At 36.5% G+C, this 26,875-nt stretch overlaps 2 protein-coding genes across 3 annotated transcripts in view; one reads left to right on the forward strand and one right to left on the reverse strand.

Annotated features, from left to right (window-relative positions):
- LOC112056251 (protein polybromo-1) overlaps positions 1-16,034 on the reverse strand; it is a 48,935-nt gene extending 32,901 nt beyond the window's left edge. The window contains exons 1-10 of the mRNA XM_052889018.1: positions 15,724-16,034; positions 14,563-14,712; positions 13,610-13,781; positions 12,899-13,029; positions 10,631-10,716; positions 9,284-9,452; positions 7,663-7,830; positions 6,857-6,962; positions 6,360-6,591; positions 3,512-3,627 (exon numbers count right to left, since the gene is read on the reverse strand). Of these exons, the coding sequence (XP_052744978.1) occupies positions 3,512-3,627; positions 6,360-6,591; positions 6,857-6,962; positions 7,663-7,830; positions 9,284-9,452; positions 10,631-10,716; positions 12,899-13,029; positions 13,610-13,781; positions 14,563-14,712; positions 15,724-15,849 (1,456 nt within the window). The 5' untranslated portion in view covers positions 15,850-16,034. The remainder of the gene's footprint in view (positions 1-3,511; positions 3,628-6,359; positions 6,592-6,856; positions 6,963-7,662; positions 7,831-9,283; positions 9,453-10,630; positions 10,717-12,898; positions 13,030-13,609; positions 13,782-14,562; positions 14,713-15,723) is intronic.
- A 1,268-nt stretch (positions 16,035-17,302) lies between these two features.
- Positions 17,303-23,616, forward strand: LOC112056252 (uncharacterized). 2 transcript variants are annotated; one of them, XM_024096647.2, is made up of 4 exons: positions 17,303-17,582; positions 20,141-20,467; positions 20,907-21,818; positions 22,668-23,616. In XM_024096647.2, exons 1-4 carry the CDS (start codon positions 17,403-17,405, stop codon positions 22,881-22,883), a joined length of 1,635 nt encoding a protein of 544 aa, XP_023952415.2. In that variant the 5' UTR covers positions 17,303-17,402; the 3' UTR covers positions 22,884-23,616. The 2 variants fall into 2 exon arrangements, with proteins under 2 accessions (XP_023952415.2, XP_052744974.1); XM_052889014.1 differs by lacking the exon at positions 17,303-17,582 and adding an exon at positions 18,559-19,932.
- The last annotated feature ends 3,259 nt before the right edge of the window (positions 23,617-26,875 follow it).

The raw sequence follows: 26,875 nt of genomic DNA on the forward strand, positions 1-26,875 counted from the left end.
CTAACAAAAGCAACTAAATGAAAATCGGTTCATTCATTCGCGAGCTACAAGGGTGTATAATCAGACAAACAGAGTTACACACATGTCAAACTTAAAACACTCCTCAGACTTGCGTTTAAGGTTAAAAAATTTATAAATAATTAAAAACGTAACCACTAAACTAAAAAGCGAAAAATAATATCATAATATTATTATGTTCTACCAGCTGCTGATCAGTTTGAAGACGTTGCTAAGAAGGTGATCTATTCATTCAAGCCATGTAATGTAATGAAAAATGTAATAAATACATAATTCCTTAAATTAAGTTTTCTATTAAATTCTTAACTTTTATTCTTTTGATATTGATATATATTTCGGACCCTTATTCCATGTATTATACGAAACTAATAATATTGGATAGAAGCAGGCGTTACTTTGCGGAAGTTCATCATGATTATATAATGATTTATTTATTTTGCTATCATCCGCGAAAATTCGGCGAACCCATGCGACAACGTCACCCAGGTCCGACAAAATACAAAATACTTTGCAATTGCACGTTGTAGAGTCAACATCTCCTGAGGATGCTCCGGTTTCGGGGTGAAACGTACGTAGAGAGTATTTTGTCGGACCTGGGTGACGTTGTCGCATGGGTTCGCCGAATTTTCGCGGATGATAGCAAAATAAATAAATCATTATAGAAACTAATAATGTTTATATTAAGTTTGAAATGAGCCAACAATCCTATTCTACAAGTACAAATTGCGTATATCCATTTTAAAGTAAAAAAAGCTGCATTTTTGTCATAAGTTAAAAAAACAAAAACAGTACAAAAAATATTCAAATCAGTCTAGGCGTCTTCGAGTAATCGTATAACATACATACAAAAATAAACATATACTCGAATTGAACTCCTCTTTTGTGTGAAGTCGGTTAAAAACACCCCGTGCCTCGGAAATCACGCTAAACCGTCGGTCCTACTCATCACCAAACATCAAGATATTGATAGTAACAGAAAAGTAGACAAACATTATCACCGTAAACCCACCAACCCACATTGGAACTGATGAGATTGGTGGTTCTAAGTATTAAAATTATCCCATCTTTATAGGAGAGGGGATATGGAGCTTAGATCTACCACGCTCTAATCCTCGCCCTGTAGATTGTAGAATGATGCTGAGTGGATAACAATGTATTACAAACATTTGCTGAAATCTGTTAAAAGATGGCGCTGTGTGATTTTGTATCTCGCTACAAGAGTTCTTAACGAATACCTATATATCGGAATCCATACCATTCATAGGTGTGATATAATATTTAATTAATATTTATTAATTTTTGACACAGGTACCTTTTCGATACCTGCAAGATGCTACCTAGTCTAGTGCCTACTCTAATGGTAAAGCTAATCCGATACTATTAAACGCTTGCGGTTTTACCTGCGTCCTGATTTACTAGTTTACTACAGGAATATCGTAATAATAGGGATGATGACTAACGTTTAAATACATTGATTTTTATGATAAACTAGCGGACGCCCGCGACTTCGTCCTCGAGAAACTCGATTTAAACTTTCAACTACCTCTACCCTACCCCTAAAAAAAAAATCTTATGTCCTTCTCCTGGCTCTAAACTACCTCCCTGCCAATTTTCAGCTAAATCGGTTCAATCGTTCTTGAGTTATAAGTGGAGTAACTAACACGACTTTCTTTTATATAGGTATATAGACTAGCGGACGTCCGCGACTTCGTCCACGTGAAACCCGATGTACACTTTTAACTACCCCTATCCTACACCTACCCTACCCCTACCTCTACTCCTAAACTATCCCTACCCTACCCCTACCTACCCCTACCCTACCCGTACCCTACCCCTACCCTAATCCTACACTACCCCTACCCTACGACGATTCGAAAGTACCACGAAACGTTTCTTAAATATACCTTACGCACCCCCGTATTGGTGACGCCCACTTCACAACGGGCCGTGCAGCAGAAATCGTAATATTTTAATTTCGCCATAACTTCAAAACCAAAACGTCCAATTTTAATCATTCAAAGACCAAATATTATCTACATAATTTATTTTGATAAGGATTAATAGCATGAGTAAAATAAATGCGTTTGAATGTAGTCCAAAAAAAATCAAAATTTTAAAATAGAAAAATGGTTGTTGTGCCTCACTCGACATAGATAGGTATAGTGTGTCGTGGACTTTTTTGTAGATATTTATAAGATCTACAATTAATTAGAACATTTTATGGTTCTATCTTTTATAGTTTAGGCAGCGTACACAAAATAAGTAACTTATCTGGTTGATTTTTTACACCTTGTGTCCGAAAAACCCAAATATCTTACGGAACCCTATTTTTTTCCAAAATAAAATTTAGCCTATGTTACTCGTGGATAATGTAGCTTTCGAATGGTAAAAGAATTTTTAAAATCGGTCCTGTAGTTTTTGAGCCTATTCATTACAAACAAACAAACATACAAACAAAGTTTACCTCTTTATAATATTAGTATAGATTTTTATGCACATTTTGTGCAGGCCAGTACTGTGCATTTTTAAATTTGACTTTGGCTGCACTAAGTTCAATTTACGCGCGCTCCGTAATTTATTTTTTCGTGGTAATTTATTTAATTTTTGAAAAAAATCTGGATTTTTCCTTACGAATTTGGATGTTTCTAAGATATATAGACTTGGTAGGGTAAGAACTTTTAATGATTTAAAGTGGGGTACACAACTTTCAGTTTTTTTTAACGTTTTTTATAATGCGAATACATTTCTTTTGTAGGGTGAATAGTACATAGAATGACACCGAAGGTCAGGTAGGCATTTGCATACGCGAAGTAGGCTAATAATGTCGATTCCATGTCAGTCGATTTTTGTAGCTCTTTTAGTGCATATGTGAAACGAGATAGTTTAGTTTTAATTTTTTGAATGTGTGTTTTCCAATTTAAATTACTATCAATATCTATTCCGAGTAGGGTAAACGAGTTTACGCATTCCAGGTTAGTTCCATCGTACGAAATATTTAAAGTTTATGTTGCACTATGGCACTGTAATTTCAGTATGTATTTAATTAGAATAATTAATAAATAAAATAAATATAAATAAATAAATATAAGCATAATCAGAGCCATTTACCATAGGACCTGCCTCGTTTCCCTCTGTACAAACAATATAAACTGTGTCCATAGAAACAATGTTTCACTGTCTTAAAATTACATGTTAATTTAATACAAGTAAAAAAGTTGATACAAGTCCAAAGGTACATGGTCTGAGGCATAATCTAACAAGATGGATACAATATCAACGATGTTGCCAGATTTAAAAATACATTTAAATTTACCATGTTCCATAACAATTGATTTGAATTTTCATAAAGAAAATTGTTCGAGGGGGCAATGCCACTAGAAAGAAAAGAAAAGAAAAGAAAAGAAAAGAAAAGAAAAGAAAAGAAAAGAAAAGAAAAGAAAAGAAAAGAAAAGAAAAATGCGAAATTATGCCATCACTAATGAAGATATCTCACCCCTCGGCCGAGGCGTGCTGGCCTGTGCTTGGTTCTTAACTGAGGAGAGACTTTCATCGTCGCTGGATGAACTTTGCACGATGTCCAACAGCTCCTGTACGCGCTGCTGCATCAGTCTGAAAGTGCAACTTCTTTAGAATAATGGGGATAATGACTAGATTTGAATATATTGATTTTTATGAGACATACGAGTAAATAAGGTCAATATTAATGATTTTAAACTTATTTCGTGGTTGTTCATTATGAATATTATTTAGACGGGTACATACCACGATAAAACGACGAGATTTTTTACTCTTCTGTCAATTTATTTTTTCATAGTATCGTTTATGGATATTATTGTCCAAGATTAAGGTACTACTTCATATTCAATGTTTTCCATGTTTACTTCTATATTATATGTCTTTGGGGCATTAGTCATAATTTTTGTCTTAGTTGTGTTCATTGAGAGCCCTGCTATCGCACTTTGGTTTGATAATTGTCGTAGCATTTGCTGTAACTTTATGGGACAATCAGAAAATATAATTAGATCGTCTGCGAAACGTAGATGGTTTAGACTTTCCCCGTTTATGTTGAGTCCATTTTTTTTTTCAAATTTAAGATATAAGGTCAATATTAACTAATTAATACATAAGTAACTAAGATCGTACGGATCACCAGACGATGGCGATGATCCGAAAGCAGAACCAGAAGACATGGGCAGAATGGAAACTTGGACCTCGGCTTAGAGGCCGTTAGGGAACGATGTTTTGGCCTGAGTGTACCAATTCTATTTCTAATTACATTTATTTGATATTTGATGACATTTAAATTTATTTGTTCGAATTTGTTGCTTTTGACTTATTTCTGTAGTAATTTAATTTTTTCTTTTTTTGTATAATTAATTTGTTTAATTTTATAATTTATTAGTATAGATTATTATTTTCATTGTAATTATTTAACAATTTAATCAATAGGACACTTGACATAAATGTAATTTGTAGTTTTAAGTGTAAGTAGTTTAATTTTTAATTTTTAGAACAACAAACAACAATGCTGTATATACCTTTAAAAGATGGCTTCGTTTAGCACTAGAACTTTTTAAGTTTACCTATGTATGGATTATTATTAATGTTTCTTGTTGTCATTGTTGGTATATCAATAAAAAATAAATAAATAAATAAATCCTGACACCTCCGTGTCTGTGGATAGAGTCCTCGTCCGGATGACGTTTAAAATCGAAGACCTGTGCCTGTTAAGTGTTGTGTGTCGTGTGTAGCTTGCATGTTGCCTGTAAGCGTTGCCGGTCGTTCTATCGTCGTCAGGCTCGTAAAAGACGTTTTCCGGGCATCTGGATCTGCAATCGGCGTAGGGATCCGGTCTACAAACCTTGTCGGATCTTGTTCATGATAGACATACCTCTGCAGCTTGACGGCGTCCTTGTAGAGGCGCGAGGTGGGCACGTTGTACTGCTTGGCGTTCTCGAACATGATGTTCATGTCGCCCGCCACCTCGGACAGCGTGCCGTACGCGCCGCGCCGGATCTTGTTCATGATATACATACCTCTGCAGCTTGACGGCGTCCTTGTAGAGGCGCGAGGTGGGCACGTTGTACTGCTTGGCGTTCTCGAACATGATGTTCATGTCGCCCGCCACCTCGGACAGCGTGCCGTACGCGCCGCGCCGGATCTTGTTCATGATATACATACCTCTGCAGCTTGACGGCGTCCTTGTAGAGGCGCGAGGTGGGCACGTTGTACTGCTTGGCGTTCTCGAACATGATGTTCATGTCGCCCGCCACCTCGGACAGCGTGCCGTACGCGCCGCGCCGGATCTTGTTCATGATATACATACCTCTGCAGCTTGACGGCGTCCTTGTAGAGGCGCGAGGTGGGCACGTTGTACTGCTTGGCGTTCTCGAACATGATGTTCATGTCGCCCGCCACCTCGGACAGCGTGCCGTACGCGCCGCGCCGGATCTTGTTCATGATATACATACCTCTGCAGCTTGACGGCGTCCTTGTAGAGGCGCGAGGTGGGCACGTTGTACTGCTTGGCGTTCTCGAACATGATGTTCATGTCGCCCGCCACCTCGGACAGCGTGCCGTACGCGCCGCGCCGGATCTTGTTCATGATATACATACCTCTGCAGCTTGACGGCGTCCTTGTAGAGGCGCGAGGTGGGCACGTTGTACTGCTTGGCGTTCTCGAACATGATGTTCATGTCGCCCGCCACCTCGGACAGCGTGCCGTACGCGCCGCGCCGGATCTTGTTCATGATATACATACCTCTGCAGCTTGACGGCGTCCTTGTAGAGGCGCGAGGTGGGCACGTTGTACTGCTTGGCGTTCTCGAACATGATGTTCATGTCGCCCGCCACCTCGGACAGCGTGCCGTACGCGCCGCGCCGGATCTTGTTCATGATATACATACCTCTGCAGCTTGACGGCGTCCTTGTAGAGGCGCGAGGTGGGCACGTTGTACTGCTTGGCGTTCTCGAACATGATGTTCATGTCGCCCGCCACCTCGGACAGCATGCCGTACGCGCCGCGCCGGATCTTGTTCATGATATACATACCTCTGCAGCTTGACGGCGTCCTTGTAGAGGCGCGAGGTGGGCACGTTGTACTGCTTGGCGTTCTCGAACATGATGTTCATGTCGCCCGCCACCTCGGACAGCGTGCCGTACGCGCCGCGCCGGATCTTGTTCATGATATACATACCTCTGCAGCTTGACGGCGTCCTTGTAGAGGCGCGAGGTGGGCACGTTGTACTGCTTGGCGTTCTCGAACATGATGTTCATGTCGCCCGCCACCTCGGACAGCGTGCCGTACGCGCCGCGCCGGATCTTGTTCATGATATACATACCTCTGCAGCTTGACGGCGTCCTTGTAGAGGCGCGAGGTGGGCACGTTGTACTGCTTGGCGTTCTCGAACATGATGTTCATGTCGCCCGCCACCTCGGACAGCGTGCCGTACGCGCCGCGCCGGATCTTGTTCTTGATCTGGTTCAGCGACACCGGGTTCTTGATCTCCTTGTAGTAGTCCGGGTATTCGCGACGCGACGGTAGCTTCCAGAAGGGATTGGCCATTGGCGAACCTACGAGAAAGATAAGTATCGAATAAGCAAAGAAAATGCCGGACAAAACGTCTTCTGCAACTAGAAACACTATACTAATGTAGTATATAAAGTATAGTCTTTCTCGCATGATATAATATGTATCATATTTAAATTAAACATATATAATGTTGATAATATTGACGTGATAGCCCAACGGATATCATAACGAGAAATTTTCGGTTAAAATTCTTGAAAGAAAGAAACGCGCACTGAACTTTTCCTCGGACTGAACAATAAAGCTCACCGCTGGGTCCCAAGTGATTTCTAACAGCTTCCAGGAGTTTCCATTGTGGCGAGTCCTCATTATCATTCTTCTCTTCGTCAGTTTCACCGCCGCTGTCTTCAGAATGCTGAAAGGGAAAGGAACAATCAGAATGATTATGAGTTACTCTATTTGTTATTATAAATATCTTACTTATACTCATCTATATGTTGAGTTTAGCTCGCGTAATTCAAGTCTTCGGGAGTATAACGAATCGAGGAGCGAGCGAAGCGGGTGGTAGGTTTCCACTTAAAGGCAAGGTATCGCCAAGCGATTAAGCGTTCCGGTACGATGTCGTGTAGAAACCGAAAGGAGTGTGGTGTTTCATCTTACTCTTAACAAGTTAGCCCGCTTCTGTCTTAGATTGCCTCACCACTTACCATAAGATGGGGTTTACTTGACCTTAATATTTTACAAACAAATACCTAAATCGGAAAATACTGGTAAACGACCCCTCATATTTTTTAAAGACCTACCTAGCTATACCCCACACTTTGAGATAAACGAGTAAAAAAAAAATTCATCCCCACTTTAAATGTAGGGGAGTTATTACAGCTTTGTATTAGTAGTCTCTGCGCTAAGTCGCAGACAGACAGACGGACACACTCACCTGTACCGCTCAGAAATGACGGCATTGTACTCAGAGTTATTTTCTGATATAGTAACAGCCTTCTAAGCGTTATTCACGTTGGGTCATTTCACATGTAATTTTTGTTCAAGGGCTTGTAGTCTAATATGGCGAAAGTATAGGGATTTCTTGTGGACTACGGAACCCTAAAAACACACACCTTGACATCCGGCTCGGCGTCGGAGCCGGGCGGCTCCATGATGGCGAGCGCGCGGCTGGAGGGCGCGGGCCCGACGCGCGACGTGCGCTTGGAGCGGATGCGCTCCGACGTCTTCGCCGGCCCGCTGCGCCCGTGCTGCTCGATCTCTTGCTTGCGGGTTTGTATGATCTGTGGAACAATCAAATATATTATCTTTCAAGATATAAGAGCGAAAGGTCATAATCAGCCTACTGCAGGATATAGGCTCGACATGCGATGTTCCTTAATGATAAAGATGCTTGGAGGCCGTTAGATCAGCTTCCACCTTCACACAGGAAGTAAAACTATAAGAAATGTAAACAGTAATTGTTATCAATTGTAAATTATAATACTGTATGACTTTTTCAAAAGAGCAACTGCTGAGTTTCTTGCCGGTATCTTCTCAGCAGAACCTGCCTTCCGAACCGGTGGTAGAATCTTTACAAATAGTCAACTGACGTGTCAAAAGTGCTTGTAAACTGAGCCTACTTGAAATAAATGATTTTTGATTTTTTGATTTTGCAAAAGGCTTGTGGGGGCTTGCTGTGTCCAGTTTGTGTTCCAGTTTCGTTTTGTTGAAAAGACACACATCAGATAGGTCAAGTGTGTTGACTCCCCGCCTTGGATCTTTGTCTATAAGTTTGTAGTGGGCTTTTCTCGGACTAAGGCGGGTTAAGAACCTTCACAACTTTAAATTGTCGACTTTACTTATCAGTTATCACCATTAATTAATTCATAAAATAACTTGATGATTCAAAAATGCTTGTAAAACTTAGCCAAATTTAAATAATTTAATCTAAGGTTATAATGCTCTAAGGTTTTAACAAGATAAGCGCCGTGTGGAATGTTGAGTCAACTATTTTTGTTCCGATAGTCGTTTCAGTCAATGGTCTTACAGCGAAAAGCTTCAACCGATACCTTAAGAAGCTTTCGCTTAATTACTGGATCAAGGTACAGAAGGCAATGATTCTTGAGACGGCGCGTATTGTGAGGAATTCCTGATCATGGTGGCTCCTTAATTTTCTTACATAATAACTTAAAATGTAAGGATAGAAAAGATATAGTTCGTCTTTCTGTGGAATGCATTGTTGAACTTTCTTGTGTGGAGTTGGAACAAATTATTATAGTATGCGTGTACAGACCCCCTCCTGCTGACTTTGATCAATTTGAAGAGGTAATGGAAGATGTAATGAGGCGATTGTGCACATCTTCCAAACAAATACTGATTTGCGACGATTTTAATGTTGATATTCTAACAGAAAACTCAAAATCTGTTAGATTTCTTAACTTATCCAAATGTTTTGATTTGACGCATGCTTTTAACGAACCTACTAGGATAACCGCAACTTCAGGTACATGTCTAGATAATATATTTTATAATTGTATGCTTGAGAGAAAGAAGATAATAAATAAATTAATCTTTGATCATAGTGGTCAAATAATTACTATCTTAAATAATAAAACCAATAGCAATCAATGAATAAAGTGTAGGCCATAGGATTTTGATTTTGATTTCCCTCACTCTGGACCTCTGACCACTGGTTGCTTGGGCAATTTTACCTTCATAATTTACTTACTTACAAATTATTTAATTTTCTCATACCTTCTTCAAGGTTTTAGCGTCCTTGTATATCTGACTGCCAGGCTCGTTAAAGAGACACGCGTTGCGGACCATGTTGGACAGGTCCTTGTCCAGCTCGCTCAAGTGTGTGTACTCCCCGCCTTGGATCTTCTGCGCGATCAGCTTGAGGTCTATGGGCGAGTCTATGACACTGGAGTGGAGATAGATAAAACCATTAATATAATCTAAATATAAAAATATGAAAAAAACTTGAGAGGTGTCAAGGGGCAGCCAAATGGAACGAAATTATCGCTGTCGCTATCGCTAAAAACGTTCAAAGTGTTTATTAAACACGAGCTTTTGGTGTTAATGATTGTATTAATGATAATACAGCTTGGTGTTAAACTGTATTATATGACTGTTTTAAATATGTTTGTAAGTTTAGTTTTAAATAAGTTTGTAAATTGGTGGTAAACAAAAAAATAATAAACCTTGGCTGAGTTTGTTCTGGGCTCTTTTCGGACGAAGGCGCCTTTAGAACCCTCGTAATTTTAATTTTAAGTTTTCGACTATTATTACCACCATCAGATTAAAATAAATTATGACATATTCAAATTGCTTGTATACTAAGCCTAATTGAATAAATGAATTTTGAATAGTTTGCTATCGCTATAGCTATCATCGCTATTGCTATTGCAGTCATCGTTATCGCTATCGCTATAGATATCGTTATCGCTATCGCATCCCATTCAAAAATAATCGTCGCGACACCACATTGTTCAATGCGAAATAGAAAGACGAAACGACAATAACTGGCTTGCTTTCCATGAGAGAGAGAAACACGCGCACGCCGCACGGCTTACAACTATACCAAAAAGTGTCGTTACAACTTTTAGTCTTAATTTTTTTCGTCTAGCCGCCTTTCGCAACGCGCGATAAGAATCATCTGCGCCAATTAAGCAATAATATTTATTTTCAGAGACGTGATAGCCTTGTGGATATAACCTCTGCCTTCGATTTGGGAGCATAGGTTCAGATCCGGTCCGGGGCATGCGCCTCCAACTTTTGAGTTGTGTGCAATTTAAGAAATTAAATATCACGTGTCTCAAACGGTGAAGGAAAAACATCGTGAAAACCTGCATACCTTAGATATTACTTAATTCTCTATGTGTGTGAAGTCTGCCAATCCGCATTTGGCCAGCGTGGTGAACTAAGACGCAACCCCTCTTATACTGAGAGGATACTCTTGCTCAACAGTGAGCCGAATATGGGTTGTTAATGAAGATTTTTCTTTTGTGTGAGAGAAAGGGAAGCTAGAAAGAGTTACGTTCCAAAGCGATTACCCACCCATTAGAAGTTATTATACATCACATGTTTTTTTTAATTTACCTGAAGTAATCAGGATAACGTTTTTTCGAAGGTAGAAATTGGAAAGCTGTATACAAAGGACGACCATCCACATTTGCAGTCATTACCTGTAAAAAATGTTCATCTTTTAGTATTCTAGTAACATAAGCCATTCTCCCGTGGAGACATTCATAAGCTTAGCAAAGCACATGAGATTAAGTTATATATCATACATATATTATGTGGGAAAAGGTCGGCCCACTGTAAGATTTGACATTTTGAAAAATCCAATTAAATTATAGATATTTAGGTACGTAGTTTTAATATTATTGTAAAACTTTATAAAATTGGATAAATAAAACATTTTATGGTTAAAAAAAAATTAAAAAAAAACTACACTACTTATACTCAATTATTCAAGTAAGTTTCAAGTGTCTCATTGATTTCATTGTATTTAACTTTCATAGTTCACAACAATTCCAAACGATTTAATTATAGTGTAGTACTATTCATTTATTTCATTTTGTTATTTTAATAATGTGAAGTTATACAACATTGTCGTATTATTTCATGTCTGATATGTATTCCAAAAAATTATTTACGCAACTTTAAAATGCACTACTTTTAAACGCGGCCCGCGAACGTATTTGCATGCTAAAGTTATAGAATATAGTCATCATCTCATGAGGATGCTTTGGTTTTGAAAGGATTTTTTGTTGCTGCTACTTGTGTTTGTCAAAAATTAATTATAATATAATATCTTTATATAAAGATCTCTCGACTATATAGCACTAATTAAATTACAATACTAGAACAACCCCTGATGCATTTTACTTAAAAATTTGTTATGACTTACAAGTGGAGTTTAAAGAAAATCCGGAAAGCCACTGGTGTTACAGATGTTTTTAAAAAGATAAAAAGGCTGAAGTGGCGCTGGACGGGACATGTGCTGAGATCCTCGAAAGAAAAATGGTCCAAAGAGGTCATGCAGTGGTACCCCAGAGATGGGAAAAGGAGGCAAGGCGACCACATAAGAGATGGGAGGATGACCTGCCGAAAGGATGGCGAGGAGAGGCCAGAGATCGAGTAGAGTGGAAAGTCTGGAGGAGGCCTATGTCGAAGGACAACCTGATTGCTCTAGTATATAAATTAAGAAATAGTATTAGGTATATCGTATGTATGCAGCAATCAGAGAATAAAGGCTATTTTTATTTTTTTATTTTATTTTATATTTTTCTCTCATTTATTTATTACTTCTTTTTTTTTAAATTTTTAACAATATAAGTATAAAATACAAAACATTATTAAAAATTTATAAAAAAAAAATTCACCCTCCCGCTGCGGGACATTTGAGTGCCCAAGCAACCGGTGGTCAGGGCTCCAGAGTGAGGAACCTCCTCACAATACGCGCCGTCTCAAGAATCACTGCCTTTTGTATCCGACTCTTGATCCAACAGTTAAGCGAAAGCTTCTTAAGGTGTTGGTCGAAGCTTTTCGCTATAAGACCATTGACTGAAACAACTATCGGAACAATAATAGTTGACTCAACATTCCACATGGCGGTAATCTCGTGAGCAAGGTCCAAGTATTTTGATACTTTTTCCTTTTCGGCTTTAACCAGATTATCGTCATGTGGAACTGTAATATCAACAATTATTGCACGATGCACTGACCGATCGACTAGCACTATATCAGGTCTATTGGCTACAATATACCTGTCAGTGATAATCGTTCGGTCCCAGTAGAGCAATGCACTGCTATTTTCAAGAACTGACGCTGGGTCGTACCTATAGTAAGGCATCTCAAAATCGATAAGGTCATATTGAAGAGCAAGCTGTTGGTGGATTATCTTGGCTACTTGATTATGTCTGTGCAAGTATTCGCCGTTAGCAAGGTGAGAACACCCGGACACAATATGCCTGAGGGACTCCCCAGGACGATGACACGCTCGACAGATGTCTAGAGTGCCATCTTTAAGGTTAGTTCCCCCCTCTGTCGCCCCATAGTACGCTCGCATGACGCTCTCATTGAGTGGACGAGACCATCTCATGCGACGCACTACACCACCGGTAGCGGGAGCACTCACAGGAGCCCGCAGCCCCTCTTGATCCAAGCTCTCCGGTAGTGGTATCTCGTCGACGTCCTGCTGGTGTTGTTGGTGTTGCCGTCGTCGTGTGGTGACACCCCGATGAGTCGTCCGCACGGGTGTCTCATCCCCCGCAGATGTTGGCGGGGTCTTAAATTCCTCAGACGACGACGGCGACGTCGACGACGATATGAAGATGTTATTTTATTATTATTATGACTTACCGCATTAAACAATTCCTCAAATATATTGTCATCTTCATTATTGGTGGAAGTTTCTGACACGTCTTCAGCTACGTCTGAACGCCTGCTCGACGACCCATTGCGAGATGACTTAGGAGTTTTTAGCTCTTCACCTAAAAAAGTAGAAAGGTCTTCGTCATTATCAACCCATATTCGGCTTACTGCTGAGCTGGAGTCTCTTCTCAGAATGAGAGGGGTTAGGCGAATAGTCCACCACACTGGCCCAATGCGGATTGGCAGACTTCACACACATAGAGAACTAAGAAAATTCTTTGGTATACAGGTTTCCTCACAATGTTTTCCTTCACTGTTTGAGACACGTGATATTTAATTTTCTTAAAATGCACAAAACTGAAAAGTTGGAAGTGCATGCCCCAGACCAGATTCAAACCCACCACCCTCCAGAATTAGAGGCAGAGGTCATATCCACTGGGCTATCACGTATCTAATAAGGCCTTAACAGAGGCAATATGCATGTCAATGTATGTTTAAATAGTTTTTTGGCTGCATATGGCGTTGGGATAACTTGTCATTGCATCCAAGCTACGTGCTATGAACGCTCACACACTTTTCTGACGGCAACCTTACTTGGTGTTGTGGTCATGCCCACATCCTGTTGTACTTGTGGTCATCTAGTCGACGAGAAAGCTAAGGACGCTGAGTGCTCACGACTAAGGTGAATATAAAACATACCATTCTCAAGTGCATTTCTATGCTTCCCATAAAGCTTCCACAAGTCAATGGCATCCTTGTACTCTTCCGAGTCAGACTTGTAGAATGCCTTGGCGTTGTTCACCAACAACTCTATGTCAGCTGTCAACTCTTCTATGTCCTCATATGTGTCAGTTTTGAGTTTCTGTTGAACCTGCCAGAAAGCACATTAAGTCGTCAGTCAGAGTCATCATTATTAGAAGTGTCAAATAGTAATCAAAGTCAGACTGTGAACAGAACAGTGTACATATACTCAGAGGCACAATTATCCGCCCACTTTAATATACTCGCGTCATATTAAAGAGGGTGAATAATTGTGCCTCTTAGTAAGTATACTGCACAATATGAAAGAACAATAATTAATAATTGCTTCAACATAAAGCTTGACCATGAGTTTTGCTTTAAAAGTGCTCAAATGCCTGTAGGGTATTTCCAATTATAATATGAATTATACCTACGACCTATAATTTGGACACCTTTAAAGGCAGACCAATTATTATTGTATAGGACCTGCTTCGCTAGACGTTACTTTTCTGTCAAGGTATTTATAAAACTGTCTCCATAGTATTAATGTTTCATAGTTGTAATTATGTTTGTCTGTTAAAGAGCTTCATAAAAATACCTTTTTGTGAAATGGAATGTTTAAAAAATGGGCAAAAGCTTCTAGTTTAGTATAAAATCTAAGCTTGTTTTCTTCAGAAAAGGACAGACAATTTTGTTCATTATTTAGGGTGTGATAATGGTCCTTCTATAATTGGTCTGAGCCTTTAAAGTGAAAGTCATGTTTTAGGTCAAGCATGCTCTGAATTTGGTCTTCATCACTTTTAATCAGGTGTGAATATGAGGTAGCATATCAATCTAAAAAAAATAGCAAAGCTCTATCATAGCAAAACTCAAAAAAGAGTAGTAAATAAATAAAAAAATTATCAACATACCCTCAACAAGTCAATTGGTTGTGTAACAACCTCATAATATTGGGGCTCCTGTCTTCTCTTGGGAGCCCTAATGAAAGAGTCACACAGCAGGGTTCCATCTTCCTTCTTGTATGTACGGATTATATCATACAACTGCTGGCATATCTCACTCTAGAACAAATTATCAATTTATTATTCTTTTTACAATATCTATAAAATACAAAACACTATACAAAATTTATAAAAAATAATTTAGCCCTAGGGCGTTTAAGTGCAAAAGCAACTGGTGGTCAGAGCTTGAAAGTGAGGAACCTCCCACTATATGACAGCCGCGTGGCGCAGTGGGTAGTGACCCTGCTTTCTGCATCCACTGCCGTGGGTTCGATTCCCACAACTGGAAAATATTTGTGTGATAAGCATGGGTGTTTCCCAGTGTCTGTGTGTATTTATACATTATAAAAGTATTTATATGTAGTACCCATAACACAAGCTACTCTGTATGCTTACTTTGGGGCTAGATAGTGATGTGTATTGTTTAAGTATATTTATTTATTTATTTATTTACTATATGGGCAGTCTGAAGTGGCCAACAATCAAGCAAAAGCTTCTTAAGGTATTGGTCAAAGCTTTTCGCTTGATCATTGATTTAAATGACTGCTATCAGAATAATAGCTGATTCAACATTCCACATGGCAGTATATTGTGAGGAAGGTCGAAGTATTTTGATCTAAATAAAGTTGAAAAGATAATCTGATTAAAGTTGAAAAGGAAAAAATATTTTTTTTTTTTTCAATTTTAATCAGATATAAACAATGATGTTAAATACTGTTAGATGTGTTACTAGCGCATAAAAAATGAGGCACTTAAAAGAGGAAATTTATACACAACTCAATGTTAGTTATGGTCATCAAGTATATGTAAATAATACCTAAATATTGTCTACAACGTCGAGTTGTGTGTTCAGGAAGTGTAAAACTATATTTTTTTTAAAGACAAAATGTGTGTGCTCAATGTTGTAGCCTATTATTTGGATCACTTTTGGCGCTGATTTTGTAGGGACGTAACCGATCTATAGTATAAAATTATCATTGGATGTGGATCAGTAATATCAACAATCAATGCATGGCGTGCTAATATTACTAGTAGTTTTCAATTAAATGGGGATGAATTTTTTTTCTTTACCGGTTCCAACTTCTTCTTCTTGCGAGATGGTGGAGGTCCAGGGTTGCTTAATTCCACTCCATCATCACTATCATCGCAGTCGACACCGCGACTTGCCACGGAGGAGGCACGGCGTCTTTTACTCATGCCTTCTTTATTTTTACACTAACAACTTTTACTATTCAAGAAAACTATTTGGTAATTACATATTATAAAAAGATTATAGGGCGAACTTTTTCATTCAACGCTAGAATAATATATTTTTATTTAATAATTACTAAATTCACAAACATACCAATATAAACACAACACCACAGATTAACGTATATACACAGATCACTATAGACTGGTATATATTAATCTGTGGTATTATTATCTATGGGTAGAGGCACAAGCACCACAGAGTACATTATAATCAAAGAGCTAATAGTAAGAGGAAACGAAATAAGGTCACGTGAACTTAGACCATTAATAACAGGACTTGGGTCGCTAACCGTTACCCCCCCTGGCAGAGATCAAAAATCTATGATCTAACGCGTTTATAAAAACTGTTGCTACAGAATCGATGTTTCATTGTTGTAATCGTTTTCGTCGTGTAAAGAGTTCCCTAAAAATGCCGGTTTGTGTAGTTAAATGGTATAAGAAACGGCCAAAAACTTGTAGTTTAGTAAAAGATGCAGTAACGTTACATTTGAAAGTATTAACCTTAATTTCATCAAATTATTAATAAAAATCAATTAATAAAAATAATCGATTCTTTTGACGAAACAGCCAAACATCGATCAGTAATCGAATATTCTATGTATTTAATCTGTGGATAGTCTAAGCAATGGCACAGTAAAAATATATACAAGCAGTAGTTTGACTTCATACTAGAGGTCGAAAAGCGAGTTATACCTACGCACCTCAAACTCGGGGCGTGGGGTGCAGACAGTCGCGACTGTGCCGCAGTGACGAACGCACGGTGCTTTGACACTTGACACACAATAATTTATACTATACAATGTTCCTTAAATACCACAGAGTACCCAGAGAGAGTCTTTACAAACTGCGTGCAGAAGCTGGTGCAACCGATAAAAAAAAAACAAAAGTAACTTGATATATATAAATATAAAAACAAGTACTTTTGTTATTTGTTTACATAAAAGAAGTACATTTACAATCACAAAACTAAATGGAAACACAAAGTTGGCAAATGTAATTAAAATGCTGGAGGCGGGCAGCCCTATCACATGTTTACGTACCGCGCGGCTGTATGTATGTATTTCAAAAATACGGCCGAGTTACAATACTGTTTGTATATATATTTTTACTGTGGCAATGTGTTTGTTAGTGTGTGTAAAAATTACGCGTGTGTGTATTGTGAGTCAAATTTATAGTTGTGTGTAGTGTATGGACACAGAATATACTTAATGGTGTTAAATGTTTTCGATGTGTGAGTTTACCTCGTCCCCCTCAAAAAATGACAGACTTTTATGTTGGTAAATTTGGGTGCGAACCAAGTCCAGTTATTAATGGTCTAAGGTATTACCTAAATCTGTGTGTAATATCTATATCAATCCGTAGTATCTTTTTAATCTGTGCTATGGATCAAATCTGTGGATCAATCCAAGATTTGACATTTAAAAAATACGTTTTCCGTTATAATTCTTCGCTCTTGCTGAAAAAATTAAAAATTGTTTTTTGTTTGATTTGTAGCAATGGAAAGATATTATAAGAATTTTATATTATGTGGTGAAATAGATTATTATTGTGTGCTTTGTCAGGAAGTATTCCAGGATGAGGCAGATGTTACGAAGCACATGCGATGGGAGAAACATAGAAATGATTTAAAATTGCAAGAATACCTGCATAAGTATAAAAACGATTTTATTTATAAGGTACGTATATAATTATAGAGACCGCGTAGATAAAAAGAGCTGCGGTATAGGTATCTTCATAGCACTGCGTAGAGCAGATAGCGAATTCTCAGACTGTTCAGACTGCCTGACAAATATCGACGCATTGGTACGAATGTAATATGTATTACTAGCCCGCGGTTCCACCTGCGTAGTTTCCGTTCCCGTGAGAATACGGGGATATAATATAGCCTATGACACTCGCAAATGACATGGCTTTCTAGTGGTAAAAGAATTTTTAAATTCGATTCAATAACTCCAGAGATTTCGTCCGTGGAAGTCCGAGTCGCGCGGCACATTGTTAATAGCCATACTCCTCGACTTGACCGACTAGTCCACACCATCATTTTTTTTTAATTTTTTGCATATGTTTTTACCATCAAGCCCTATTTTATAAAAACTATAATATTAATTGAATAATTTTCTATACCTCTCACTCGTATTTGTTGTTTGCAACCCTATGTCACCTCCGAGTGATTTCAGGTGGCTCAGAGGCGGCATGATGCACTGCTGCTGCTCTCCTGCGCTGCCGTTGACACCTAAGATCTTGTATAGCACAGCTGTTACGCATGTCATAACAATATTCTCAAACACAATAAGATGATAATTGTTTTCATCCCTAGAAAATAATGTACAAGCTAATATACTACAGCCTTTCTTGATGAGTACTGTTTATCAACAAATAAATTAAATATGAGGGTATAAATCACTACTCATTTCACACTTAATAATAGTAATACTTGCGTACACCGGTTGCTTGGGCACTCAAATATCCTGCAGCGGGAGGGTGAATTTTTTTTATAAATTTTTAATAATGTTTTGTATTTTATACTTATATTGTTAAAAATTAAAAAAAAAAGTAATAAATAAATGAGAGAAAAAAAATATATATACTTAACTTGTTCTTAAATTAATGTAAATAAAGGACAATGGTCTATTTCCAAACAAATTTTTGCTGACATTTTTTTTAAGCGTCTATGACTGAAAAAAATATAAAATGATAGATAATTATTTTCTTAACAATTTATTCTTATGGTTTAATATTATGTGAAGTCTGGAATTCGAGATATTTATGTTTGAAGTTTTAGAGGTTATGTTTTGTCAACAACGAATAGAGACCTACTTTTTAAATTGAAGTCTTAATTATTCCATTATTATGAAGCCGAGTATTTGGGTTCGATCGAAGAACATAAAAAGTAGGTTTGATCCCCATTTTTCTCTTAGACATGGATATATGTACATACTTTATAAAATTAACCTTCCTAATTAAATCTAAAAACCAACATGGAATTTAATACAATAGTGTTTTAAGTCAGTAGTTTAGCGGGAGAATCGGTGTCCATAAACATAAGCGGTCGTTAAAAAATAATGTAGGTACAGAAAATCAGTTGATAAGTATCGGAAAAATGCAACAAGATTTACAAGACGCTTAAGTACGCAAACAACGAAATTACGACGCGATGTGACAACTGACTGACAGTTCACAGTTGAATTGTTAGTGCATGACTTGTCATAGGAACACGTAAAAGTATCGATACTTTATAGTATCGATTAATGAATATCGATTTCCTTTCGATACTGTTATTTTTGTAATCAATAAGTAATCTTCAGGAAATTACTTACTATTTTTACTTACGTTTTACCGTTATTTAAAATCATGTCGAACATACTTAAACAATAATTACCTTTGTAAACACTTGTTCCTTTCCTTTGATTATTAAAATATATCATATGGCTTACTGTTGGTAATAATTGTTATATTATTAACATGTTTGACTATTATATTTTGTTTATTTTATTACTTAAATGTAAAATGCCGCTAAGTGAGAGTGAACTTTAGCAGTATTTTGTCATGATTAGAAATAAGTAATTTAAATTAAATAGGTGTACCTATTGCATTTAAATTAATTACTATTACTTGTTTGAAAATCAAAATATTTGATATATATTTCAAAATAAATATAGTAATTCGTCATAAATATTAGTTTATATGTTCTTTCTACTGAAATTAAACTGATGTCATTGAATACATGTAGTTCAATAACGATATTTTATTCGATTCGATACTGGCTTTTCGGTATCGTGCGCGTCCCTAGTTGTCCGATATATGCAATATTCGTATAAATAGTATGGTTGCCATACTCAATTATTTAAGTGTAATTGATGTGAATATATTTTAGTTTTTGGACTTAATTAGACCTTTTGCTCTGTTTCAAAAAATTAAATGAATTATTTTCTACAAACTGTAATAGTTTATATTAGTAGACGCTTATGAATTCTATCAACAAACACCAGACCATTGTCCTTTGATTAATAAGCTTAAAACAATCAGGTATGGTTAATATATTTTATATAACATTTTATAAACAAAACATACATAATTTACAACAACATACATGCTTTTCTTCCTACCTTAATTTTTAATTTCTGTGTTGGTAAACAGTACTCATCAAGAAAGGCTGTACTATAGCCTATAAACTATAATATACAGAACAATGTTAGCCTGGACAGCTGGACTTTAGAATTCTAATTAATTCCAGATAAACAATACCTACTATTGTGAAATATGTAATATGTTAACACTATATGTTGCTGATCACATAAAGGAAGACATCCATCAAGCCAACAAAGCAACTGCCGAACGAGTCTCCAAAAAATCAAATCTTGTTAAACGTGAACCTGATGGTATTATTAAAGTTAACAACAAAGATGTGTCATGGTTCCAATGGAATGGTTTCACAAATAAGGAATGTACATTGTGTGATGTAGTTGTCACTACGTATGGCAAACATGGTGCTTCTGCTGCACATATGGGTAACCTTACACAAAGCAGTGTTAAATGTGAGGGGGATATGTGTTATAGACAAGTAAGTATTCATTATCAGCCTACTTTTAACTGTCTTTCGAAAATCAGGTCTAATTGGACCCATACATCAATATATATGGGTAATTGGTACTAGTAGCGGGTCTCAACTTGTTGAGTGCTGTTTGTGACGTTCTGAATTGTCAGATAGTCACAGACAGCTCTCAACAAGTCGGGAAACTGATGGGGCAATATAGTTCAAAAAGCCAATGGACGTAGGGATCCTAAGGTAGAATGGTGACCCCATACTAGAAAATAAAAAAATATGCTAACTATTTCTTTATTTCAGTGTTAGCCTTCATATTTTGCATAAATATTGTCACTTGGTTGTTGGTTGCGGCATTTTATTAATGGCTCAGTTCAGTGTACAAGTCTCGCCCATTGGAGAGGGGGCTGTATATTTTCAATTAAAATAATTTACTTAAAACTCTTTGCATTTACAGCTAAACTCTAACAAGTTTTGGTGTTTCACATGTACTGAGACTTTTGACAAAAAACTACTATCAAGTCATTGGGATGATTATCACAATAAAAATACTGAAGAACCCACAGCAAAACCCAACAAAACTAAAGCTATAGAAACTTTCACTGAAAACAGTAACAAAACAAACACTATTAAAAAAAAGTGTGATACAAACAATAATAAAACAATAGTAAAAGATTATATAATGAAAATGTTGTCAGAGTCATCTACTATAACTAAAAATTATAAAGTAAACATTAAAGAGAAAACTGTTCTATGCCTACACTGCAATACTTTAGTGAAACCATCCTTTAAAGCCTTAGATAAACATATAGAAATACTTCATCCTGAAGCAGAGGTAGTAAAAACATACCACATTGTCGATGCTGGGAAGAGGAGACACGAATTAGCTATGTACGCAAGAGAGAACTATATAAAATTAAACAAAGGAGGTAGCAAGACTTTTTGCTCTCTATGCAACATATACATCTCCGCACATATCAACTGTGCCAAACAACATGTAGAAGGATCATTTCACAGAGGACATTTAGAAATCAGAGGCCTTGTAACAGATAAAAAACATGAAGAACCACCAGTCAAACCTGTACCATACAAATCTTTTGTAAAAGATGTGTACGGCCCATTCCGTATTGATGAACACTATGTTAAAGTACTAAATGATGGGATATGTATGGATGTGACAAGTTTTGAATTGATACGGTTTTCTTATGGCTTTGAACGTCACAAGGGGAAATGCTTTGGGTGTGATGTGGTACTGGATATATCAGAGTTAGAACAACATTTGAAACAGAAAGCACACAGAGACATTGTATTAAAATGTAATGTGCTGCTTATACCTGTGTTGGTTGATAATGAAGACTTCGTTAGAGAAGTGAGTTTTTTTAATTAAATATTAAATTAGTTAGTTAACTAATTAAAATAAGGGAGAACAACACAAACAGAGTAGTAGAGTGTTAGTTAACTGTCAAGGATGTCCTTAACCCTACACCATCTGTCACAAGTCCTGGAATCTGCTCAGTGTTTTTCTCTGCCACACTGTGGATCTAGCACTTGCAGTGAATCCAAGGAATACAGTATTTCATCTCCCTTTTATTGTAGTCGACAGTTGAAGTTTGATCATAATCATTTTAGGACAACAGTCTGTGATGGCTAGACTTTTATGGTTTAATATTTTATTTTATTCATTTAAAATATTTTATTGCATACAATGTACTACAAAAAACATGAAAGAAAAACTTAAAACTACCAATAGCATCCAAAAGCAGTCTAACTGCTAAAGCAATCTGTGCCAGACAACCTTGAAGTGTCATATATTATTAGAATCTCATGAAATCGCGACCTATTTTTTTTTTTTTTACAAGTTAGCCCTTGACTACAATCTCACCTGATGGTAAGTGATGATGCAGTCTAAGATGGAAACGGGCTAACTTGTTAGGAGAAGGATGACAATCCACACCCCTTTCGGTTTCTACACGGCATCGTACCGGAACGCTAAATCGCTTGGCGGTACGTCTATGCCGGTAGGGTGGTAACTAGCCACGGCCGAAGCCTCCCACCAGCCAGACCTGGACAAATTAAGAAAATCTCAATCTGCCCAGCCGGAGATCAAACCCAGGACCTCCGTTTTGTAAATCCACCGCGCATAACACTGCGCCACGGAGGTCGTCAAATTGACCATTGACACCTATTTATAAAAAAATATTATATTTTTCATTTTCAGATTCGTCCAGGGCTTTATCATTGTGGGTACTGTAATGTAGCAAATCCATTCTGGGAGAATATGGCAAAGCACCTGAGAAGTTTTACTCACAAAGTGCAGCGAACAAAGAAGGGTCTACTCGGTGTTATTGGTGGCACGCAACTTCTATTCCCGCATCTAAAGCTATATGAGATATACGAGTATAATAAGTTACGTGATTTGGATGGTTTCAATTAAATAATATATTTTCTTCATATTAATAAGTTGTTTAGCAATTTAATAAATTGTTTAACGATCAAATAAGTTGTTTAATGATTGTATAAGTTGCTTAATGATTATATAAGTTGTTTAACAATTTAATAAATTGTTTAATGATTGAATGAGTTGTTTAACGATTGAATAAGTTGCTTAATGTTTAAATAAGTTGCTTAATGTTTGAAAAAGTAGTTTGACAATTGTATAAGTTGTTTAATGATTGAATAAGTTGTTTAAAAAATTAATAAGTCACTTAATGATCTCATAATATGTTGTTTACCACTAAAATAAGTTGTGTAATATTCGAGTAAGTTGTTGATCTGATAAATAACTTTTTGAACTTTTGAAAAAAAAATTAAAATATTTGATAGATTGTTTACATGTGGGGTAGTGTACATTTGATTAAGTCTCTGTAATGGATTTAACCTATTTTAAGTAAAAGTGTGACACACACTAAAACACACACAATAAAGACACAGTCAGCTTCTGGTAATTCTGTTTCTTTTCTTGAAAGTGAAACTGTGGGGTGTCTGCTAATCACTAAATTAATTTTCTTTTTTTTTTGTTCTTTATTTAAATCGTTTTGTTATTAAGTTTTGTACTTGTAGAAACTAATTTTATTACCAGTTCAGGAAATAACATTCCAGCTAGTTACTAAACTTGCTAATGTGAATAGGTATAAGATATGATTAACAAAATATTTTTTTTCCATATATTTGCTCTTCTTTTTTTTATATTTGCTTATTAAACTGCTCAAAGACTAATCAAATACCTAATTCTGGTTGCACCCTCAGAAATTCTTATTGTCACCCTGTTACCTACCACAAACAGGGTTTTTTATTAAGTTGGGCATCTCATCAACATAAAGTTCATCATCATCACAATCAGCTGATGGACATCCACTGTTAGACATAGGCTTTTTTTTAATTTCTAAACAACATGGTTTTGGACCCCAGGCATCCAGTGGCTACTAGCCTAATACCTTCAGTCTAACAAGATGAAGTTGTTTTTGTTTGGGAGACATTAATTACCACCCTACCTGCAAAGATGTACCACCAACCGATTTAGTGTTCTGGTACATGTAGAAACCGAAAGCTGTGTGGATTTTCATGCTCCTAACAAGTCAGCCTGCTTCCATCTTAGATTGCATCATCACTTACCATCAGGTGAGATTGTAGTCAAGGGCTAACTTGTAAAGAATTAAAAAAAACTTGCTGACAATTGTCAGTAGGTTTTTTTTATGCCTGCATGATAATCAGGATTAAAAGAAAGTCCTCTAATCATCGAAATATATATTAAACCATTGTGGAAAATGGGAAAGCAACATTATTACATTGTTTTCTGATTTTTCATGTAAAATTTTCAATTCTCTCTTAACTATTTTAATATAATTTTCTTTAGTAGGCAACATATCTACATCTATGTCCAATATAGTAACCAAGTTACTAAGACTATAAGTATATAAGATGGATATGGTTGATTTGGTCTTCAATTTTACATTCTGAATGAAAGAAAATATGAAATTCTCTATATGAGTATTGAAATGTGTCATTATAAGCAAAGAATTCAGTATACTAGTACAAATTTGGAAACATTCAGTTGAAACTGAACAAACTTCAACTAATGATTTTAGTTCTTTATTTGAAAACAGTGTCTCAATATCAATATCATTTTGAAGTAACTTAAGAGATTTATTAAGTAACAGATGTTCAATTTTGGGTTTCATTTTAATAGCTATTTTATTGTAAAAACTTGGTTCTTGTGAAAGGTCATTGTTCCATAAATTTTGAATGACAGTTTGGGTTTTTTGATCATCATTCCAGTGTAAGACATCTTTTATAATGTTTTCAGAGTAAATTACATTGTTGTTTAAATTTAACAACGCTTGCAGTACTTCCGGGTTGACGCTTGACCCAAAACTGGTATTATGATTCACAGATTTTGAATTTAGAATTAAGAATGAGTCAAGTTGTTTATCAATGTTTTTGGTTCCGGTCGATTTTGTTAGTTGTTTTTCGTAAAACGATGTCAATACTTCGGTCAAGTCTTCGTCTATTTCCACGTGTCTATCGGGTGCTGTTTTACACATACTACGTAAACTTTTCAACATTGCTGTTCTCACTTTCTGTATTTTACCAATTTCATTGTTTCTGTCCAGTGTTTTCACTATACTGTTTGAAACCGCCATCGTAATATTTCTGTCCAGCAAAGGGTTTGAGTATATAAGTTTTGGACACACTTCGTTATTGAGTTTGAACAATTTGTCTATTGTTTCCTTGCTCATGTTGAAAGAATGTAAAAAATATACACATTACACAATAAAATCTCGATTAACAAATCCACATCCACAATTTATCTAACATTTAGCGTTTGTTTTGACGTTCACGTTTGGAATTTGGATAAATATTTTGTTTTGGCAATTGGCATGGCATATTGACATTGACACTTGACAGCCATCCTGTGAGGATTTAATCTTCTTTGAGCTTAAATTTCCACCTTAATACTTTTTAAATAGATACCCTTTGTAGATACCTTAATATTAAATAGCTAATATTTAATGTATAAAATGTTAATTAAATCTATTTAAATGATGAATACTGTAAGATTAAATAGAAGCAATTTTGTAGTGCCATCTGTTGATCAGTAGTAAATTGTTTTTCTGGCAGCTATTTTATTAGCGACATCTAGTAAATGGCAAGAAAATAACTTTATTATAATAATTCTAGATGGCATTGCATGTAAATATACGCTTGAAGTTGCAATTTAGAGATTAGTTCCGTACGTACCCTCCATTGTCTATTGTTGTGTAACTCTACTCTGATTCGAGCTAAAGCTCTCTTGTATATAAGTACCACTTAAACTAAATTACGAGGCATGCACTTTGACACTAATGTCCAAGCTTTCTTAACATTAGAAATCACGAACAGCCCATAAAACGTTTTAATAAACACCCATTAAATTTCAAATTCCGTAACACAGGGAACAATCGTTTTACTTTCTAAAAATTGTGCCGAAATAGGTAGGTATCTACCTAGATAGGTGCCAATTATTAGGTAGGTACCTCAAAAATTATTACATATAGTGTTTTTGTAATTAGGACTTTACATGGCCTGGAAATATGCTAGCGAAGCTAATGTTTATGTAGGTAGCCTATATACCCCGTAGCCCGTAGGTTAGGTAAGTACCTATTCTATTATAGTGTGGAAAACGGAATACTCATCCCAGGGTTCCCAACTTAGCGGTTTTCCCCCAGATTTAGGGGGCAAATAAGTGAAATGGGATTTTTTTAGGGGTCTGAAATTTTTAGGGGTATTTTGACTCTTTAATATTTTTAAATTGATGATAATTTTAATATTTCTTTCTTGGCCTAGCGACTTATAACGACATATAATACGTTATTCTACAACCTCTACAACTACAACTCTGAGGCAACTGGCGGCAATTTTCATCGAATATAAAAAAAAATGGTAAATTTATTCATTGTCAACATGTATGATTTGAAAAAAATCTGAATCTTCAGATAAAGACGTAGTATTTTGTCTGTATTAAATATAGACTTTTGAAACATATTACAGCATATTATTTCTAAATTATTATGAATTTATATTTTTTAGGGGGACAACAATTAAGGTGATTTTAGGGGTTTTTGACACAAACTTTAGGGATAAATATTTTGGAGAGTTGGTAACACTGCCATCCCCGGCCTTAGCCTACCCTAACCAGTAACCACCCGACAGTTTCTTATACCTATACCTATCTAAACTAGACACCTAATTCTATTTTAATTATGAAAACATTACATAATAAAAAAGTTTGCTTTAACGTTTTACGACATTTTTAATTCACCTATAGTTGGATCCCAACGTGGACAGGCAAAGATCGTTGACCATAGGTACAGCCAAAGTTTTACGACATTTTTGGCGGGCATCTGCAATAAATACCTATTATAAACTACCAAATGGCCGCAACTTCGA

The sequence above is a fragment of the Bicyclus anynana genome, chromosome 24 (assembly GCF_947172395.1).
Source record: "Bicyclus anynana chromosome 24, ilBicAnyn1.1, whole genome shotgun sequence".
Classification (NCBI taxonomy): Eukaryota; Metazoa; Arthropoda; class Insecta; order Lepidoptera; family Nymphalidae; genus Bicyclus; species Bicyclus anynana.